We start from the raw sequence: 18,942 nt of genomic DNA on the forward strand, positions 1-18,942 counted from the left end.
TTCACACTTGGACCCTTCAAAGTCTCTTGAATTACAGACTTGTTGTTACCTGGTTTCTTCGTGCTTGCAAGTTTGGATAATATGCCAGCCCTTGTATTTTCCTCCCTCGGAACATGATTTACCTGAAACTTGTCCATCTGCTTCAACAATTCTTGAACCTTTACTAAATACTTAGCCAACTGAACATCCTTCGCCTGATAATCTCCCTTTATCTGATTCGCCACAAGCTGAGAATCAGTTTTTATTACAATACAACGTACATTCATCTCCAAAGTAAGCCTCACCCCAGCTATTATTGCTTCATATTCTGCCTGATTGTTGCTCGCCTTGAAGTCAAACTTAAGAGATTGCTCTATAATTACTCCACCTGGTCCCTCCAAAACTATACCAGCTCCACTTTCTTTCAGATTTGTTGACCCATCAACAGACAAGAACCAATCCACTTCTTCTGGTACTTTTTCTTCCGGAGACATCTCATTCACAAAATCTATCAAGCCCTGCGCCTTTATTTGTCCCTTCTTCTCAAATACTATACCAAATTCTGACAATTCGACAGCCCAAGAAACCATACGCCCTGCTAAATCAGGCTTTTGAAGTACTTGGCGTAAGGGAAAGTCAGTTTTGACTTTGATTTGAAAACCTTGAAAATAAGGCCTCAACCTTCGGGCGGTGATAATCAAAGCTAGTGCAGCTTTTTCTATTTTTTGATACCTTGTCTCAGCCCCTTGTAAAGCATGGCTCACAAAATATATAATTCTCAACTCCTCTTTACATTCTTGCAATAAGACAGAACTCACAGCATTATCTGATATGGAAATGAAAATTGACAACGGAATACCTGGAATTGGTTTTGACAATATGGGAGGCTTAGCTAGATGCTCCTTTAGAGTTTGGAAAGCCCGCTCGCACTCATCTGTCCATTGAAAAGCTTTGTTCTTCCTCAAACACTGAAAGAATGGAGCCGCCTTACTCCCTGAGCATGGTAAAAATCGTGATAAGGCCGCAATCCTTCCTGTTAACTTCTGTACTTCTTTCACCGATGTTGGGCTCTGCATTTCTAGAATTGCTTTGCATTTATCCGGATTAACTTCAATTCCCCTCCGAGTAATCATAAAGCCTAAAAATTTTCCACTCTGAATTCCAAAAGAGCAATTTTCCGGATTCAAACGCATGTTATGCTTCCTGATTTCTCCAAAAGCCTCAGCCAAATCCGTACAATGACCGCCCATTTCCTCTGACTTGACCACCATATCATCCACATAAATTTCCATGTTACGCCCCACTTGCTTTTCAAAGACTCTGTCCATCAATCGCTGATAAGTTGCTCCTGCATTCTTAAGCCCAAACGGCATGGTTTGATAACAATAATTCGCTTGGTTCGTCATAAATGCTGTTTTCTCTTCATCTGGCGCATACATTCGAATTTGATGATAGCCCGAGTACGCGTCCATCAAACTCAACATTCCAAATCCCGAAGCCCGATCCACCAACTTATCTATGTTCGGCAATGGATATGAATCCTTTGGACAATGCTTGTTTAAATCCGTATAATCTGTGCACATTCGCCATTTTCCATTACTCTTCTTGACCATGACAACGTTAGCCAACCAAGTAGGATACTTCACTTCCCTTATAAAACCTGCATCAATTAACTTATTAGTCTCTGTTTTCACCGCCAATGCTTTCTCTTCGCCCATTTTACGCTTCAACTGGGCGATCGGCTTCACTCCAGGGTTCAATGCCAATTTATGGCAAATGAACTCTGGATCAATTCCTGGAAGATCTTGGGCGCTCCAAGCAAACAAGTCCATGTTCTCAGCTAACAATTGCACCAGTCTGCTTTCCTGGATTGGAGTTAAGTTTACCCCAACCTTCAAATTCCTTTCGCCCACCTTCACTGTCTTTGTTTCCTCTTCTGGAGTCACCTTAAAATCTGAAAAGCCCTCTCTTGGGTCCAAACTAACCTCATCTTGATCAACATCAACTCCAAAAACTCTATGTCCCTCCTTCACTGCTCTTTTTCCCATGTGACCATACTGTTTGAAACTGTCATAATAGCACTTCCTAGCAACCACCTGATCAGCCTTCAAAGTTCCAACTCCGCCCTTATCCAATGGATACTTAACTGTTAAATGCCTTGTTGAAATAATCGCCCCAAGCTTGTTAAGCGATGGTCTTCCAATAAGCACATTATACGGCGATGTGCACTGTACCACAAGAAACTTAATGGCAAAGGCTTTCTCATTTTTACCTTCACCAAACACAGTATTCAGCTCCACATATCCTCTAACAAATACTTTTTCACCGGAAAAACCAACTAATGCCCCATCGTACGGTAACAGATCAGTTTCCGTAAGCCCTAACTTTTCAAATGCATCGCCATATATCAAATCTGCAGAACTCCCTTGATCCAACAGTACCCTCTCAATTTCGTAGTCAGCAACTTTTAACATCACCACAATGGGATCATCTTCATGAGGTTGTACTCCCTCAAAATCTCTAACAGTGAATGTAATATCGGGCTGATTGACTCCCCAACTTCCCCAATCGTTTGTATAGACAGCATTAATGGAATGAACATACCTTTTCCTTGAAGAATTAGTCATACCTCCTCCTCGAAATCCCCCAAATATAGGATGAATGCGCCCTTTAGTTTCAGCGCCAGCTTGCTTCTTTGGTTCAGACTCTTCAATTTCCTTCCCTGTATCATCACGCTTCGTTGAGGTTCCAGCTCCGTCCGACTCCTTTCGCCCATCCAGTTGACGCATGTAGCCTGCTTTTATTAATGCCTCAATCTCTTTCTTTAGGGTAAAACAATCATCTGTATTGTGTCCCGCGATTCGGTGGTACTCACACCACTTACTCCTGTCCACGTTGCCTGGTGGGCGTTTTGGTTGTTTAGGAAAACGAATTGTGTTCGCCTCCAGACACATGTGCAATGCTTCAGTTAAATTAACCGCGAGTGGGGTCGACCTGTCTTGTTGGTTTCTGGTCCACGTCATCGATCCATAACCACGATTTCCATAAGGCTGAGCACGATTGCGAAAATTAGAGCGGTTATCAAAACGACTTGAATTATTGTAACCTCTCTCTCCTTTTGTAACCGCTCCGCCCGAACGTTGATCATTAACCACCGCCTTTTTCGAATCTAACTGCTGTTGTTGGCCAGTTACCGCCGCACTTTTACGGTTTCTCTTTATGCGATCACTTTGCTCCTCCCGAATGAAACCCTGTACCCTGCTTCGCAACTCCGCCATTGTCTCCACGGGCTTACGACTCAAACTGCTGTTCAAACTTCCTGATTGAAGACCCAATTCAAAAGCCGCAATGCAAATTTCGGGCATTTTATCCTCCAAATGCACGGACAATTGATTGAAACGCCCCATAAAGGATTGAAGGCTTTCATTATGCCTCTGTTGCAAATTAAACAAGGCTGCTGGAGTCACTTTCTGGGCGCGACTAGTTGAAAATTGGGACAAGAATTTCGCCGATAAATCCATGAACCCTGCAATTGAACGCGGTGGGAGCGTTGTAAACCAAGTCATTGCTGACTTCTTAAGAGTTGAAGGAAGCATTTTACACTTCAGAGCATCTGAAGCGCCCACAATAACCATCTTGGTGTTGAAATACACCAAATGATCCTTGGGGTCAGAATCTCCGTAGTAAGAATCAAGAACCAAAGTCTTCAAATTATCTGGAATGGTTGTGTTTGCAATGTCTTCTGTGAACGGTTGGAAATCTACCACCATCTCTGCCATTCTACGATCGCCCTCATGCAAGCCCCGATCTTGGTTGATCTCAGCAAGTTGAGTTTGCAGTTGTTGATTGTGTTGACGAAGATCAGTTAGATCTGCCATGATCTGTTGCAAAATGTCGGGCGGAACATTTTCATGGTTAACATGATTGTCCCTTCCGTTTGCTCCAGATCGATTCACCATTTTCAGTGAGTTTGAAGCCTAGGATTGAATTCCTCGGCCCCACGGTGGGCGCCAATGTTCCGGTCTAAATCCCCGGTCAGGGCTAAGCAATTAGGCAACAAAAGTAGAAAATGACAAGATAGCAAATGAGTAAAAAAGTGTTGGATCCCCCACCGCATGGGCGGTGTCCTCCTTATATATTATGGTGTTTTGACCCGTTCGGGTCATGGGTCGCCTGGCCCAATAGTACAAATTCGGTAAGCCCACATAATACAAAAGTTGTAAGCCCGATAACAGTACACTCGTGGGTTACGACTTTATTGGGATTTAGGAGTGTGGTTTTCATGGTGTTATTTTTCATACTAACTCGATCTTGGTTCTCCATCTTCTTCGGGGGAGTGTCCCTAGATTTCATATGTACGCCTCTATTCTTAATTACATCTGCAAGTCAGGTTCTTTTGAAGCATAGTCTTCATGAAGGGAATGTGGTAGCTGATATTTTAGAGAAGGAGTTGAAGGAGCAGGAAATGCATGTACTTTAGTGATTCATAATCATCCTCCTACTGGCATTGTTTCTTCTTTGTCATAAGATTACTGGGGCACCTCTCTTTTTCTTGAAGTGTTAGTTTGGTGTTGTTGTCTTTTTTTTTCCCTTTAAGCAATAGGTACTGATGTACCAAAAAATCCATTGAAATATTGCAACTACCATGATAGAGCCTGTCGGAACTTCAAAGTGTGTGTTGATGTGTCTTCATGGATTTAGCTTCCAGCTTTTTTTTTTGGGTCAAAGCTTCCAGCTTCACCCACCAATTTTATTAAAGAAAGCAAGCAGATGGGCCAAGCCCAAATACATCATACTCACGCAACCTTCTTGCAAGGCCAAACAAGAGAATAAGACAAAAGGCTATTGACCAAAAACAGACAAAAGGCTAAGGCCTGCTAGTTTTTTTTTTTTTTATCTAAACGAAGAAGACACAAAGAGAAGCAGGTGAAGAGAAACGACATCTTATTCGTTCAATATCAATTTTTCGCTTTGTTTGAAGCAAATTAGGTTTGGGTTGAGCTTCGGAGCACTGTCGTTTCCATCTCCGCCACCATCAACCGTTCCACCATCTTCTCTCCTCTGTTGGGCTAGGGTTTGGAGACTGACTAGGGTGTTGTGATGGGCTCAGTGTTATGGGCTTGGGTTGCTTGATTGTTCTTGCAAGTAGTTTTTTTTAGGGTTAATGGTCAAATTAGTCACTGAGTTTGTAAGCGAGTTTGATTTTAGTCACTATGACGAAAAATGACGTTTAGTGGCGGTTATTTATACAATTACTGGCAGTTTTTTACCGCCACTAAACGTCATTTTTCATCAGATGGACTAAAATCAAACTCGCTTACAAACTCAGGGACTAATTTGACCATTAACCCTTTTTTTTAATCTCCTTTAGTTCTAACTTTGTTTAGAGGTATACTGAGGAGTCATGGGCTCAAGTGTAAGAAACTGACTTGTTAGGCTATATGCTTTAGCATATGTTTCTCTGTATTATGCGGGCTTTGCCCGTTCAGTTATACCACCCTCTTGGGTTATGGGCTTGGCCCATGTTATCAATGAATTGCTCACCTTTGACAAAAAAAAACCTTTCTTCAATCAATTATTAATCCATTTTGTCTTGCTGAGACTTTTTTCCTAAGTTGATTAGATGGGTAAACAAGTAAAATTCCAAATTGAATTATTACTACATAATGTATGGTACATATTATATCTACATAATGTATAGATTTACAATAAAATGATAGACTATATATGTTTTTGGACTATATGAATATAGGGTTTTAGTCGAGATCAGGGTATAGTTGCACTAAGGTCCCTGCGATTAGAGAAATGTTTGGTTTGATCACCGCTTGAATCTAAGATAAGTTGAAATGCACACAGGTCCTGTGATGGTTTACGTGGTCTTGCACACATTAATTAATGAAGCTGATGTGACTAACACGTGTATTTTCAATTAAAAAAATGAAATGAGACGCACATAATTATTATTAAAAGATTTATTAGTTGAAGACAAAACTTTTAAGATTTAATTGCACTTTTAGTCTCTTATCTATCACAATTGTGAGATTTGACTTCTTAATGAATGATGTTTAAAATGAGCAATTTTTGTCCTAAAATTTTTAATTTGTGAAAACTAATTCATTCCGTCTAATTCATAACGAAGAGTTCCTATGTGGCTCTCAATAATTAATGTGAATACCAACTTATGTTGATGCAATGTCATGTTTATTAACAAAATATAATTATTTATAGTTTAACTTAGCATGATTTAATTAATTAATGTTCCAGCACTACCGTGAGACGTGAGTTACATCACCACATCACCACCACAACTCCCTTCTACCACCATCCCAAGCGAGTCAACGTAACTCAATCACAAATAGCTCGCCGACTGTGACGTTGTTCTAAACCTCAAACAATCGAGCCTTCTTGAAGCAAATCATGCGCTCTATGCATGGATTAGAATTCAACCACACAAAATGTCGACATAATCTCGAAGATCAATCGACACATAATTGTTCTAACTTAAGCAAAGGTGGAGAGATATTTTCTCTCATAGTGGTATTACCCATTCGAACATGATTACCGCAGTGAAAGACATTAAAAAATTATTCAAATAATCGTGTAATTTTTGAAGTTATAGAGAGTCATCAGACTAAGCCGGTCAAATAACCTAGTGTCGTGTTGATTGAGAGGAAACAGTGGAACTTCAGTTGAGGAGGAGCTACTTCCATGGGGTGAAGAGAAGAGGCAAGGTCGAGCACCGTCACCAAATTCTGGAGGGGTCCTTGTGAAGACACTCCGATGCCTAAGTTAATGGCTGAAGAGTTTTGAGAAATCTCATGGAGAATAGAATGCGTACGTGACTCCTCATTTCCTTGGACTTTTATACCCATTCGTAGGCCAGGGGTAGGTCAGAGGGGGTGTGATGATTGCCTAGGGCCCGAGTGGGTGTGGAGCGTTAGATCTTCTTGTGCCTCCAATTGTTAGCATAGATCCAACGGTCAAGGGTTCCTCGTTAGTGGGGATTGGGCCTTGAGCTTCACGCTAGCCTCCCCAACTAGGTTGTAGAGTCAGTGATGGGACCGGTGAGGTGATAGGGATCTTCCCTTCATGGGTGACCGATTGATCCATTCTGGTCGGCGGGAGATGGTCGGCTTTAGACTTAATAGGCGAGGACGCAACTCGACCGATCTAGAGGGTTGACCGGCGAGTCTCGTGAAACAGTAAATACTTCTATCTCACCATGCTTTGACCTCTCTGCTAGCAAAGTTCTCAAAGCCACTAACCATCAATTGAGTTTCAAAGCATGTGTGCAGCTTCTTCAAATTGAAATCATGCACATCTTGCTTGGTGCTTGACAAAACGAAAGTGTGTAGAAGACGCCGGTATTTGAAAAAAGAAACGACCATTGATATAATGAGTAGTCACATTCACTAATTATATTGGGGGCTGAGTACATATTCAATATAATCATAATTCATGAAAAGAAGGTAGAGTGTATGATTTGAAGTTTCAGAGGAATCTAGTTTTCATACGGTCGAATACGACTCAACCTCTTCAATGGTCCGTGTTCTTTATGCACGTTTTGGTCTTGAAATTCTTTGACACACGCTTATCAGATGAGATATTAGAAATGCACCAACTTTATAGTGTGCTCAATATGGTTTATGGAGAATCTCCTTTATATATATATGTCTAGTGCTCAAGCTTATCTATATACCTCCTGTAGGGAAATTTGGTTCACAATAGGGCACCACAAACTGTAGCAAACGGATTGTAGTATTTAAAACTTTGCTCAATGGTATGTCAGAAAGATTTTTTTGAAATGGTATGTCAGAAAGATGCTACCATATTTTGTATGTTTATGAATATTTTTTATATGACAGTCTTAGTCATGACTCAATTTAATATCTCCGTGCAAGTGTGGGTATGATTATCATCGTTCAAGTTCTATATATATTCTCCATGGTCGCTGTCAGCTTCCCCTCATGAAAAAATGGCGCCACAAATTAAGAAGCAGAGACATGGAGGTTTCCAGAATAGTGCCGGCTGTTACGTACATGCTTTTGAAAAATGACTTACACAAATTTTAAGTGCGGAATGAAATAGAGAAGTGATTTTTGGCTCTACTATATATATATATATATATATATATATTATGTATGATGTGTATAACATGGAAAACAATTCAATTGGCTAAGTCATGAGATTGACCTATTTTTCATTAATTAAAAGATCTTTATTTTAAAAGATTTAGTGGCATTCTTACTTTTTCGTGTTAGCTAGGTTCATTCAAGTCACACAACATGTTAACATGTTCTTGATATATAACAACTCCCTCCAACCCTTAAAAGAAAAGCACATAAAAATAAACACGACTAAGGTATCCAAGAATTCATAGCACTCAGTGCATGTTCAGATACACTCATACACACAAAAAATTATGGTTGACAGAGGAAATCTCATTTAGTTTTTGTGATTATTTTCGGTGATCATCACCATAGTTTTTTACTGTGTTTACAAGGGAGCAGTGAAAATATATATGTTGAGCATCCAGATTTTTAATTTAGAATTACTTGATAATTCTAGTGATTAATTAAGAACTACATATTTATTTTATTTCGAATAATAAGAGTTTCATTTAGTTTTTATAAAAGCTTCTTTTAAACAACTGATTTATCCGTTGAGGTACGTAGAGGTAGAGGGATGGATATGGTTCAACATAACTAATTGATTAAGACAATTTTTCTACTATTCATCTAAAAGTTGAGGGTTCTATATTCTTTATCTTAATTTGTTATGATTTTTTCAATACTAAACTTTTATAATTTAAATTTTAACTTTTTAATATTTTAAATAACGAATTGAAGAGTTGTAAATTAACCTCTCATCTTAAAGGGTATCGGAGGAATGTCCATTAAATAATTAAAGCCAGCCAGCACAGTCCTATATGAAACCTTTAACAATCGCGTGGGGAGCAACATGGGTCCATGCATATTAAAGTCATTTAAGCTGTAATTTTCATCATAATTAATCTTCTCCCAAATTCATCAATATTCTAGCTAGGCTCTAGCAAAAGAGTTTTAAAAACACAAAAACTCATTAAAGATTTGATTAGGACACCCAGGAACTGGAAGCATGGACTGTTAGATCTTTCCTAATAAAGAAGACTCAACACCTTAATTGAATGCAGATTCAATTACTACACAACACCATTGACACACACTGTTGCACATTCAAGAACAGAGGGAGAAGAAGAAGTAATGCGATTAACATGAAAACTAATCAGAGAAGGAGAGAATGAATATTCTGCATTAACCACACACTCTCACAGTGTGTCTTATTTAAAGTCAATTACACAAGGACTAAATGGTTAATGACCACAAACTCTAGGGACTAACATACAATCAGTAACAAACTAAGAGGACCTAATTCTGAATTATTATTTCTAACTCTCTCCTAATTCAGAATTCACAAAAACTCTCTCCTAATTCAAAACCTCAGCTGCAGACACAATGTTCAGCTTCTTGCACAACACACTAAACCTCTCAGCCCTCAATGGTTTAGTGAACAAGTCTGCCAACTGCTCTTCAGTAGGACAATGAACCAGCTCAAGCTTTCCCTTTGTTACCTGATCTCTGAGAAAATGAAAACGAGTCTCAATGTGTTTACTCTTCAACATACTCCTCACCATGTTAGCAATAGTTCTGTTCCTCCTCTCAGCCACACCATTGTGCTGAGGAGTATATGGAGCTATTACCTCATGGATAATGCCAGCTTCTTCACAGAAATTCTTCATCACAGTGGACACATATTCTCCACCTCCATCTGTCCTAAGAATCTTGATACTCCTTTCACTTTGCTTTTCAACCAGCTTCTTGAATTTCTGGAAAACTTCAAACACTTCTGATTTCTTGCTCAGTAAGTAAATCCACATCCTTCTAGTGTGATCATCAATGAATGACACAAAGTATCTATTTCCTCCTGATGATACAACCTCAAATGGCCCACACACATCTGAATAAACCACATCCAAAGGACCTTTGGAAACCACTGGCATACTATCAGTGAAAGAATTCCTAGGTTGCTTACTCAGTAAGCAACCTTCACACAAATGTCCAGAAGCCTTAACTAGAGGTAAACCTTTTACCATCTCTTCATGATGCAACTGGTGCAGACCCTTAAAATTGAGATGTCCATATCTCAAATGCCACAGCCAATCTGAACCTTGCATCTTAGCTGAGAAACACTCTGAATTGATAATATCTAAGACAACACGAAATGTCTTATTTGCTGATAAAACAGATTGCAAAATCAATCTTCTCTTTGGATCAAACACCATCAGTTTCTTCCCTTTAGTCTTCATAGAGTATCCCTTCTCTATGAGTTGACCTAGGCTTATCAAATTATGCTTTACACTAGGTACAAACAAAACATCAGGAATAAAAGCTTGTTTACCATCCTTCTTTTTGATTAACACTCTACCCTTCCCAGCAGATGGAATCACACTATTATCAGCAAACCTCACACCACTTGTCTTGCTTTCATCAAGATCAACAAACCAGTTTTTATGACCAGTCATATGAGCAGAACATCCAGAATCTAAGTACCAAGTTCTATCATCATTTCTATGAGAACTTACTACTGAGTTAATCACTACATCAGGCATACTCCTAGAGCTTTTATCAGGACAATTATGATCATCATTAGCAGGGACAATGAAAAGTACCTGCTCTGATTCTGAACCATTAACTTGATCAGGAAAAACTTGTTCATCACCAGGCATACTACAAGTGATCTCATCAGGACTATCATGATCATCATTAGCAGGGACAACAAAGAGTACCTGCTCTGAATCTGAACCATCATCTTGAGCAGAATACGCTTGATCATCACCACTTGTCTTGTTACCCTTCTTATTTTTGCATTCATAAGCATAGTGTCCATACTTTTTACATGCAAAACACTGAACACTCTTCTTGCTTTTCCCTTTCTTGAACTTATCTTTGTCCTGATTCTTTTCCTTGGAATCTCACTTCTTCTTGGATTCACCCTCATCCTCATGTGAAGACTGCCCAGAATCCTTGTTCTTCCAAATCTTCTTCTTGGAGGTCTTAGAGTTGCTACCCCATTTCTTCTTGCTAGTTCCACCTCTAACATACAATGCCTGCTCTGTTTCTCTCTCAGAATCTCGCAGGTTCAACCTCATTTCATGAGCCTCCAATGAACCTTGAAGCTCCTCCACCTTCATAGTTTCAAGATCCTTAGACTCCTCTATCGTAGTGACTATATGATCAAATCTTGTAGTCAAAGATCGAAGAACCTTTTCTACAAGCATTTGATCATTCATGGTTTCTCCGTTTGTCTTCATTTGGTTTGTCAAGGTCTGAAGCCGAGTAAAAAACTTGGAAATCGTCTCTGATTTCTCCATCTTCAGAGCTTCATACTGTCTTCTGAGAGTCTGCAACTTGACCTTCTTCAATTTTGCCACACCTTCGTAGCTCTTGGTCAGAATATCCCAGGCTTCTTTCGACGTTTTCGCCGCTGCAATTTTCTCAAAATTAGCAGGGTTAACGCATTGATGGATTATGAACAAAGCCCTCATGTCTTTCTTCTTCAATTCCTTATGAGCTGCTCTCTGCTCAGCCGTGGGTTCCGCCGGTAGAGCCTCCAACCCAGAAGTCACCATCTCCAGAACATCTTGGAACCCGAAGATTACGAGCATCTGGGTATTCCAACGTTCCCAATCACTCTTGCCGTCAAGAACCGGCAACGAAGCTGGGAAATTGCCGTTCGTTCCAGCCATCACCTTCAAAGAAGCGTCCACTTCCACCGGAGCTTCAAACGGAGCAAGCACCTCCGTTGTGACTGATTCACACTCCGTCGTAGATCGCCGTGCACTGGTGGTGGCTCACGTCGCCGGTCACCGGATCGTCTTGCTCTCGATACCACTGTTAGATCTTTCCTAATAAAGAAGACTCAACACCTTAATTGAATGCAGATTCAATTACTACACAACACCATTGACATACACTGTTGCACATTCAAGAACAGAGGGAGAAGAAGAAGTAATGCGATTAACAGGAAAACTAATCAGAGAAGGAGAGAATGAATATTCTGCATTAACCACACACTCTCACAGTGTGTCTTATTTAAAGTCAATTACACAAGGACTAAATGGTTAATGACCACAAACTCTAGGGACTAACATACAATCAGTAACAAACTAAGAGGACCTAATTCTGAATTATTATTTCTAACATGGACCAACACTAATTTCCATATGTTATTTGTCATTTCTGATGTTGATATCAACCTTCGAGAAAAAGAAAGGAGTGAAGATCTAAAGTTCTAAATTGTTTTTTTATATGAGTTTAATTTGGATGCACCGACGGTGTAAAGTTTTTTTACACCGTCAACCAATCAGATTTTAAGGATGTGACATGTCAATTAAAGAAATTAAATGAAAAGAGAGATTTTCTCACATCCTTGAAATCTGATTTGTTGACGGTGTAAAAAAACTTTACACCGTCGGTGCATCAAACTTTTTCTCTTTTTATATATATGAAAAAATATGGAGATTACTTCCCCTAGCTGGAACAATATCTAATAAAAAGATACTTTGAATATATTTTTCATTATCAATTATGTTTAATGTGATTCTTATTATAGAGACTGGACTCGAGTCGTCATTTAGGAAACCTTATGTAAATTTATGGGATAAGAAGAACAAGATGATGGTTGAGTTTCTGGGTTTGCATTAGGGTTGATTAAGAAGATGGTTTTAGTCATGCAGTTTGCATCAGGATCATGGCTATTGTTGCATGTGCAATGCTGCATTGAGAGCAGAAATGAGGAGGGGATGAAGAAGAAAATAACGTGAAAATGGAGCGGGATAAACAAGAAGGATGAAGATAAAGAACATAATGAAGACTAGGTTTAGTTTAGTTAATTTAATTAGGAATTACAAATTAGTTAAATCAATTAGGGATTAGTTATTTTTATTTTAATTAATGCTTCATTTTTTAATTATAAATTATAGAGGTAGAAACCTTGTTAAGCAAAGACAATAATTATCAACCTTGTCCCCAAATTTGTTTTGGGAGATTTTCATAATGCTCTCACTTCACACAAGAACAAAAATCCTTAAGGTGTCGGAATCTTAAACAGAGCGGTTCTTGCAGAAATCTCCATCTACATATGAAAATTGTCATTTCTAATTCCAAACTTCTCCTTTTTAAATTCCTATGATGAAGGTAAGCATGATTTTGTATTTTATCCGTATGTATTTTTATATCTTTCTGTGGAAAATTGGAAATATCTTTTTATTTTGTACTCAAGTCACTATCATTGTTGCTTTAGAAAAAAAAAGTCACTATCATTATTAAAAAATATATGCTATTACACATAAAAAAATAAATAAATAAAGAGATTGTACACACATACATTATTGTTAATTTCATGTCACACTTTGATGTGCATATTATTATTAGTTTGAATTCACTTTTTCGTAGTGCGTACATCAACTTGTTTTATTTAACTTGAAGCATGTTAATTAGTTATCTTAGTTATCTATTTTATTTTGAACTCCATCTATAGTAGTTAGTGATTGACATTCAAAGATCAACAACGATATAATGACACTGATGAAGCAGCCCCATATTCCTAAAAGAAGAAAGACACGTACAACTATATATAATGTTCGAACTACCAACAAAACATTATATTAATTCCTATATAATCAATAAGTGGGGGCACCATTGATAACGATGCATTGTACCGAGTCCTTGATTCAATTAATTGAAGAAAAAATAGAAGAAGCATAAAAATTGACTTCAATTTGCCATCTCAATTTGCACAAACAATTTGTTAGGTTTCTAACATTGATGTTGTTGGGTTTGGAATTTGGAGGTCAGCATCCCCTTCCATTTTACACAAGATTAAGTTAGATATTTCTTGCTTTTTTAAGTAGTACTATCGAATTTTTGAATGGTGGCTACAATACAATCGTTGCATGTATGAGTTTTTTGTTTTTCTCTTTTTAATATGAAATTATACAAATTTTACACGAGACGTGAAAAAGTCTAAAATATAATATTTATAAGCAAATTTAATAACCACATTTAATACAACCGGTTGATAACTGAACTTCTTAAGTATATACACCCTCGGGTCACCGTTATAAGTAAAAATTAACATTTTAGATTCATTAAATAAATGATGTTAATGATCACATACATCATTTATTCAATGAATCTAAAAAGTTAATTTTTGCTTATAATTTTGACCGGATGATGTAGTTCAAAATTGAATCATTGAGTAATGAGTATGAAGAAGAATTGGTTGGGAGAGGTATGAGAACACCTTGAGAAAAAAATGCACCTTCTCAGTTTAAGGGTTTGTGAGATGAAGGGTGAAGGGTCCCGAGTTCAAACCCAAATGAGATATTAATTTACTAATATTTCTAATAATTAATATTTGCCTAAAAAAACACAAACACACCGCTTAAAGAATTCAAATATATTGCATACAATATAGTGGTGACCGAGCCGAACTCACCCGAATTTTTGCTACCAAAATAAAAGGCATAATTGATAGAAATACTTGGCTTGGAATATTGCATCTTGCAACTTACAAGTATGGTATGCAGAGTAGGTAGAATGTAGAAGCAGTAGAGAAGTGTGGTGGTAGGCAGAGAGATGGAAGGAAATGCATGATCGTTAGAAATTTGGGTATGATAATTCTGGATAACTTCGAAGAATTGTGTTTGTACACTTTTCGAACAAAGTATTTCGACCCTATTCTTGCCTGAGTTCACGAAATCCTTGTTGGGATAATTCTTGAACCCCGCAATCTAATCACGGTCAATTATGCGTTGACTCAACAAACGTGCACTCCGCACTACCCTAACTTGTTTCCGAATTTAACGCGTAATCGCATCGGCCTACAATAAATCACATTACTACTAAAATCCATTGATGATACTAAAATCACCAACAATGATGAGAGGTTTTACTCTGTCAACAAGTGAAGGCGGTTTTGTCCCCTAACCACCACATACACCGTCTGATTCCATCTGTCACACGCTTCCCCACTTTAGGATCTTCACAATTATTACGTTTTGATACGATCACGATACGCGCGTGGATGATTCAATATGCACCTTCACAGTTTACTGTCCCCCTCCCTCCTTTTTCTTCTTCTTTTTAGTCATGTGTGTGTTTGGTTGCTCACTTAAGGGTACCTAGCTTTTGTGGAGATAAAAGTGATTATTATGGTAGAATCCAAACACGCATTGAACCTTAGACACGGCAAGTTATAATTCCTCATAGTACTACTTTCCAATATGGAATTTTGGACCTAACTTTAATGTTAAAGTGCAAGTAGGGAACACTTGCCGGGGAATACTCAGCTACCTGTCGGTGCAAATGCTTAATTAATTATACCTAATGCCCCCAGTACATCAAAAGCTTCCAGTGAAATAATAATAATAATTTTTTCTAATTCGGTATCGACCGACCGCCGATAACAGTAACTAATCATTTCGTCACAGATACTCACATATAGCAGTAAAGTAAACCGTCATTCACAAAGTGTGCTTCATTCTCATCCATAATGATTGAACTCCTCGTCTTGTAGTTCATGAATGAGGTGAATAACCGACACGTCATACTCATGATTAAATAATAATAATTATTAGTCTACTTTTGATATTTGTTTACTGCAAAAGCATTGTTAAACAAAATCATACCTTATACACTAGTTACTATTAAAAGTCATACATTAATTATTATACTATTTATACATACAGGAATAAATTAATATTTGATGAGAAAAAAGAATTAGCTTTTTTATTCCTTTTTATTTTGGTATAGGAGAAGGAAAAGTTTGCTACAGAAAGGCCTAGGAAGGTTCTTTTCTACATCAACAAAACCAGCTTCTCCCTTCTGGACTTCATTCATATCAATATCACACCATAACTTCTGTTTGAGCTCTGCTTTCTGTATACTCTGTTCTTCTCAAGTTTTCTTGTTTCTTTATCTATCTATCTATCATACATAACACACTACACTAGTTCAAACTTGTGTTGCATACCTGGGATCCTTGCATCTTTGTCATTTTGATGTCTCCACCATTAGAGCATGACTACATAGGCTTGGGAGAGAAGCCATCAATGGTTGGAACCTCTGACAACAAGATATCTTCATCATCTCTCAACTTCAAGGAGACAGAGCTGAGGCTTGGCCTTCCTGGTTGTGAGTCTCCTGAGAGAAAACCTGCAGGTGCTTCTTCTGGGGTTTCCCTTTTTGGCAAAGACTTGCAAGAGAAAAAGCATGGTCCTTTGAAAAGCCCTGTGGCTGCTGTTGGAGCTAAGAGGGGCTTCTCTGATGCCATTGATGGGTCTTGTGGGAAATGGGGTTTCTCTGTGGCTGATGGATCTGAGGTTGAGTTGGGAAAAGGTGCTGCTTTGTTTTCTCCAAGAGGGGGGAATGTTGGGAAGCCTCTTGTTGCTTTAGAGACTCAAACTAACACCACACCAGCCATCAATGAGGTTGCTATGGCTCATCAATCTGCTAAACCAGCTCAGGAGAAGAATAAGCAGGTTGATGGTACAAATGAGCATGCTAGTGCTCCTGCTGCAAAGTAAGTTTGCATCTTGCTAATCTTTTTTACTACAACTTCTAGCATGTTTGCATAACTTGTTATGGGTAACTTCTCACAAAATTGATTTTGTTTTTAGAATTAATTAAAAAAGAATTTCCAAACTTGTTATTTCCTGTTCAATTTATTCTCAACATCTTGTGCTTACTGGTATAATCAACTGAGTAAAGAAGTAGATTAATAAACAAGTTTGAGTTACATGTTATGTTATGATTGCATGGACAAAGATGGAAGATTACTCGATGTTTGGAAACTCTTCTACAATTCATTAAAAAGCTAGAATGAATTCTAGGGAGAGGCAGAAGCTATTATCTCTAGCTTCTACATGAATTAGAATTGATTTTATGCTTGAAATAAATTTCCTGAGATGACTTCCAAACGTATATTATGTCATCCAAAAGTGATTTTACTCGATAAAAATTAATTCTGAGGATCTACTTCGTGGAATCAAACATACACTGAGTAGCTTCTGTGTTTCATAATTGATTCCGATGGAAGAGAAGTTGATTCAAACATGCCTATGGTAGTATGGTGTTTCAGTTAGATATAATGGCTAATACAAAAATTAAGGTCTTCCATTTGGTTCAAAATGTAGGGGCTGATGAATATTTGCCTTTATGATAAAGGTTTTATATTGTAGTGATTACTCTTGTTTATTTTTCATTGTGACTAATGAAGTGCCAATTTTTTTTGGCAACAGGGCACAGGTTGTGGGATGGCCACCAATTAGATCGTTTAGAAAGAACACAATGGCCTCTAATTTGACAAAGAACAATGATGAAGCTGAGGGGAAGCCAGGGTTTGGTTGTCTCTATGTCAAAGTCAGCATGGATGGTGCCCCTTATCTCAGAAAGGTTGATCTCAAAACCTACAAAAACTATATGGAATTTTCTTCAGCCCTTGAGAAGATGTTCAGCTGCTTTACCATTGGTACTAACTCTATCTTCTTCAAAATCCTTCCTATTAGCTGCTTATAGTTATATCTGCGACACTATGGTTCAATTTGGATTTGTTCGGTTTTGGACATGAGAACTGAAAACCAAGCTAATCCATTGGTTTTTTGGTTCGGCTATTGCAGTTTAACTAGGTCTGGCTCGGTTTATGAACAGCCCTAGTGACTAGCTATTAGAGAACTCTTTCTTTTACCTTTTTTGGGATCTGAATGTGCTAGGGAGAAATTCAAATTCAATTTTGTAGTTGCTAAAACTAAAAATAAACACTTAAGTCACAATATTTCTAAGCTGCTTCTTTAGCCACAATATTTCCTTTTGAATTCTTCAACCACTTTGCTCTATAACTTTTCTTATTCTGGAAATTAGGTCAATGCAATTCTCCTGGACTTCCTGGGAAAGATGGACTAAGTGAGAGCTCTTTGAGGGATCTTCTCCATGGCTCTGAGTATGTTCTTACATATGAAGATAAAGATGGAGATTGGATGCTTGTCGGGGATGTTCCTTGGGAGTAAGTTATTTCTTGTCTTGCCATAAATTCTTAAAGATCATTTTTTGGTAGAATGCCATTTTTGGATCAAAATAGTTCAGAGGATAAACTTGTTAACTTAAATATCTTGTTGATGCAGGATGTTCACTGACTCATGTAGGAGACTAAGGATCATGAAAGGCTCCGAGGCAATTGGGCTAGGTATGTCATCATCTTATTTTAAGCACCCATTCCTTCTGGTTTACAAGTTTCGATTCTTGTAAGTGCATGTTTGGATACAAAGTATATTTTCACATTAGAAGAAGAATTGATTCTGGGAGAAGCTACTCATAGTAGCTTTTGTGATAGCAGAATTGGTTGAGAGATTTGAATGCAGATCCAAACATGCTATAAGGAAGTTGTAAACCAATTTTTGCATTAGCACTGTCCATTAGGTATGTGTCCAACTATAAATTCAATCTCAACTATCTTGGTTGCAGCTCCAAGGGCCATGGAAAAATCAAGGAGCCAAAACTAGTGCAGGAAAACCAGTTGGCTCAAAGTGAGGTGTTCACTAAAGCATATAGTTTTACAAGGGAGTTTGAGTTTATGATTTTGTTCCAAATCAAATACTATATATATGTAATTCAGTGAGGTTTTGTGCATTTATTGTCTGCCAAGTTCTCTATCAGTGGAATTTAACTGGAGAGATCCAGTCAATATATACACATTTTGGTTGTTTCTCTGTTCTGTGTATCTGTGGATTCTTGTTGCTGTATAAAAGATTTGCTTGTGCTTTTTCCTCTACGGTCTACTACTATTCATTCATTTTCTACATGTATTCTTAATATATACACACATCAATTTGTATTGATATTAAAATGTTAATCATATCTCTTTGGC

General features: G+C 37.9%; 1 protein-coding gene across 2 annotated transcripts; it reads left to right on the top strand.

Annotated features, from left to right (window-relative positions):
• The first annotated feature begins 15,852 nt into the window (after positions 1-15,852).
• LOC130748678 (auxin-responsive protein IAA27-like) lies at positions 15,853-18,846 on the top strand. Of its 2 annotated transcripts, none has more exons than XM_057601918.1 (5): positions 15,853-16,602; positions 17,321-17,550; positions 17,940-18,081; positions 18,200-18,261; positions 18,412-18,846. In XM_057601918.1, the coding sequence occupies exons 1-5, from the start codon at positions 16,082-16,084 to the stop codon at positions 18,462-18,464; spliced, it is 1,008 nt and encodes a 335-aa protein (XP_057457901.1). In that variant the 5' UTR covers positions 15,853-16,081; the 3' UTR covers positions 18,465-18,846. The 2 variants fall into 2 exon arrangements, with proteins under 2 accessions (XP_057457901.1, XP_057457902.1); XM_057601919.1 differs by having other exon boundaries at positions 15,855-16,602; positions 18,540-18,846.
• The last annotated feature ends 96 nt before the right edge of the window (positions 18,847-18,942 follow it).

Source organism: Lotus japonicus, chromosome 3 (genome assembly GCF_012489685.1).
Source record: "Lotus japonicus ecotype B-129 chromosome 3, LjGifu_v1.2".
In the NCBI taxonomy this organism is placed as follows: Eukaryota; Viridiplantae; Streptophyta; class Magnoliopsida; order Fabales; family Fabaceae; genus Lotus; species Lotus japonicus.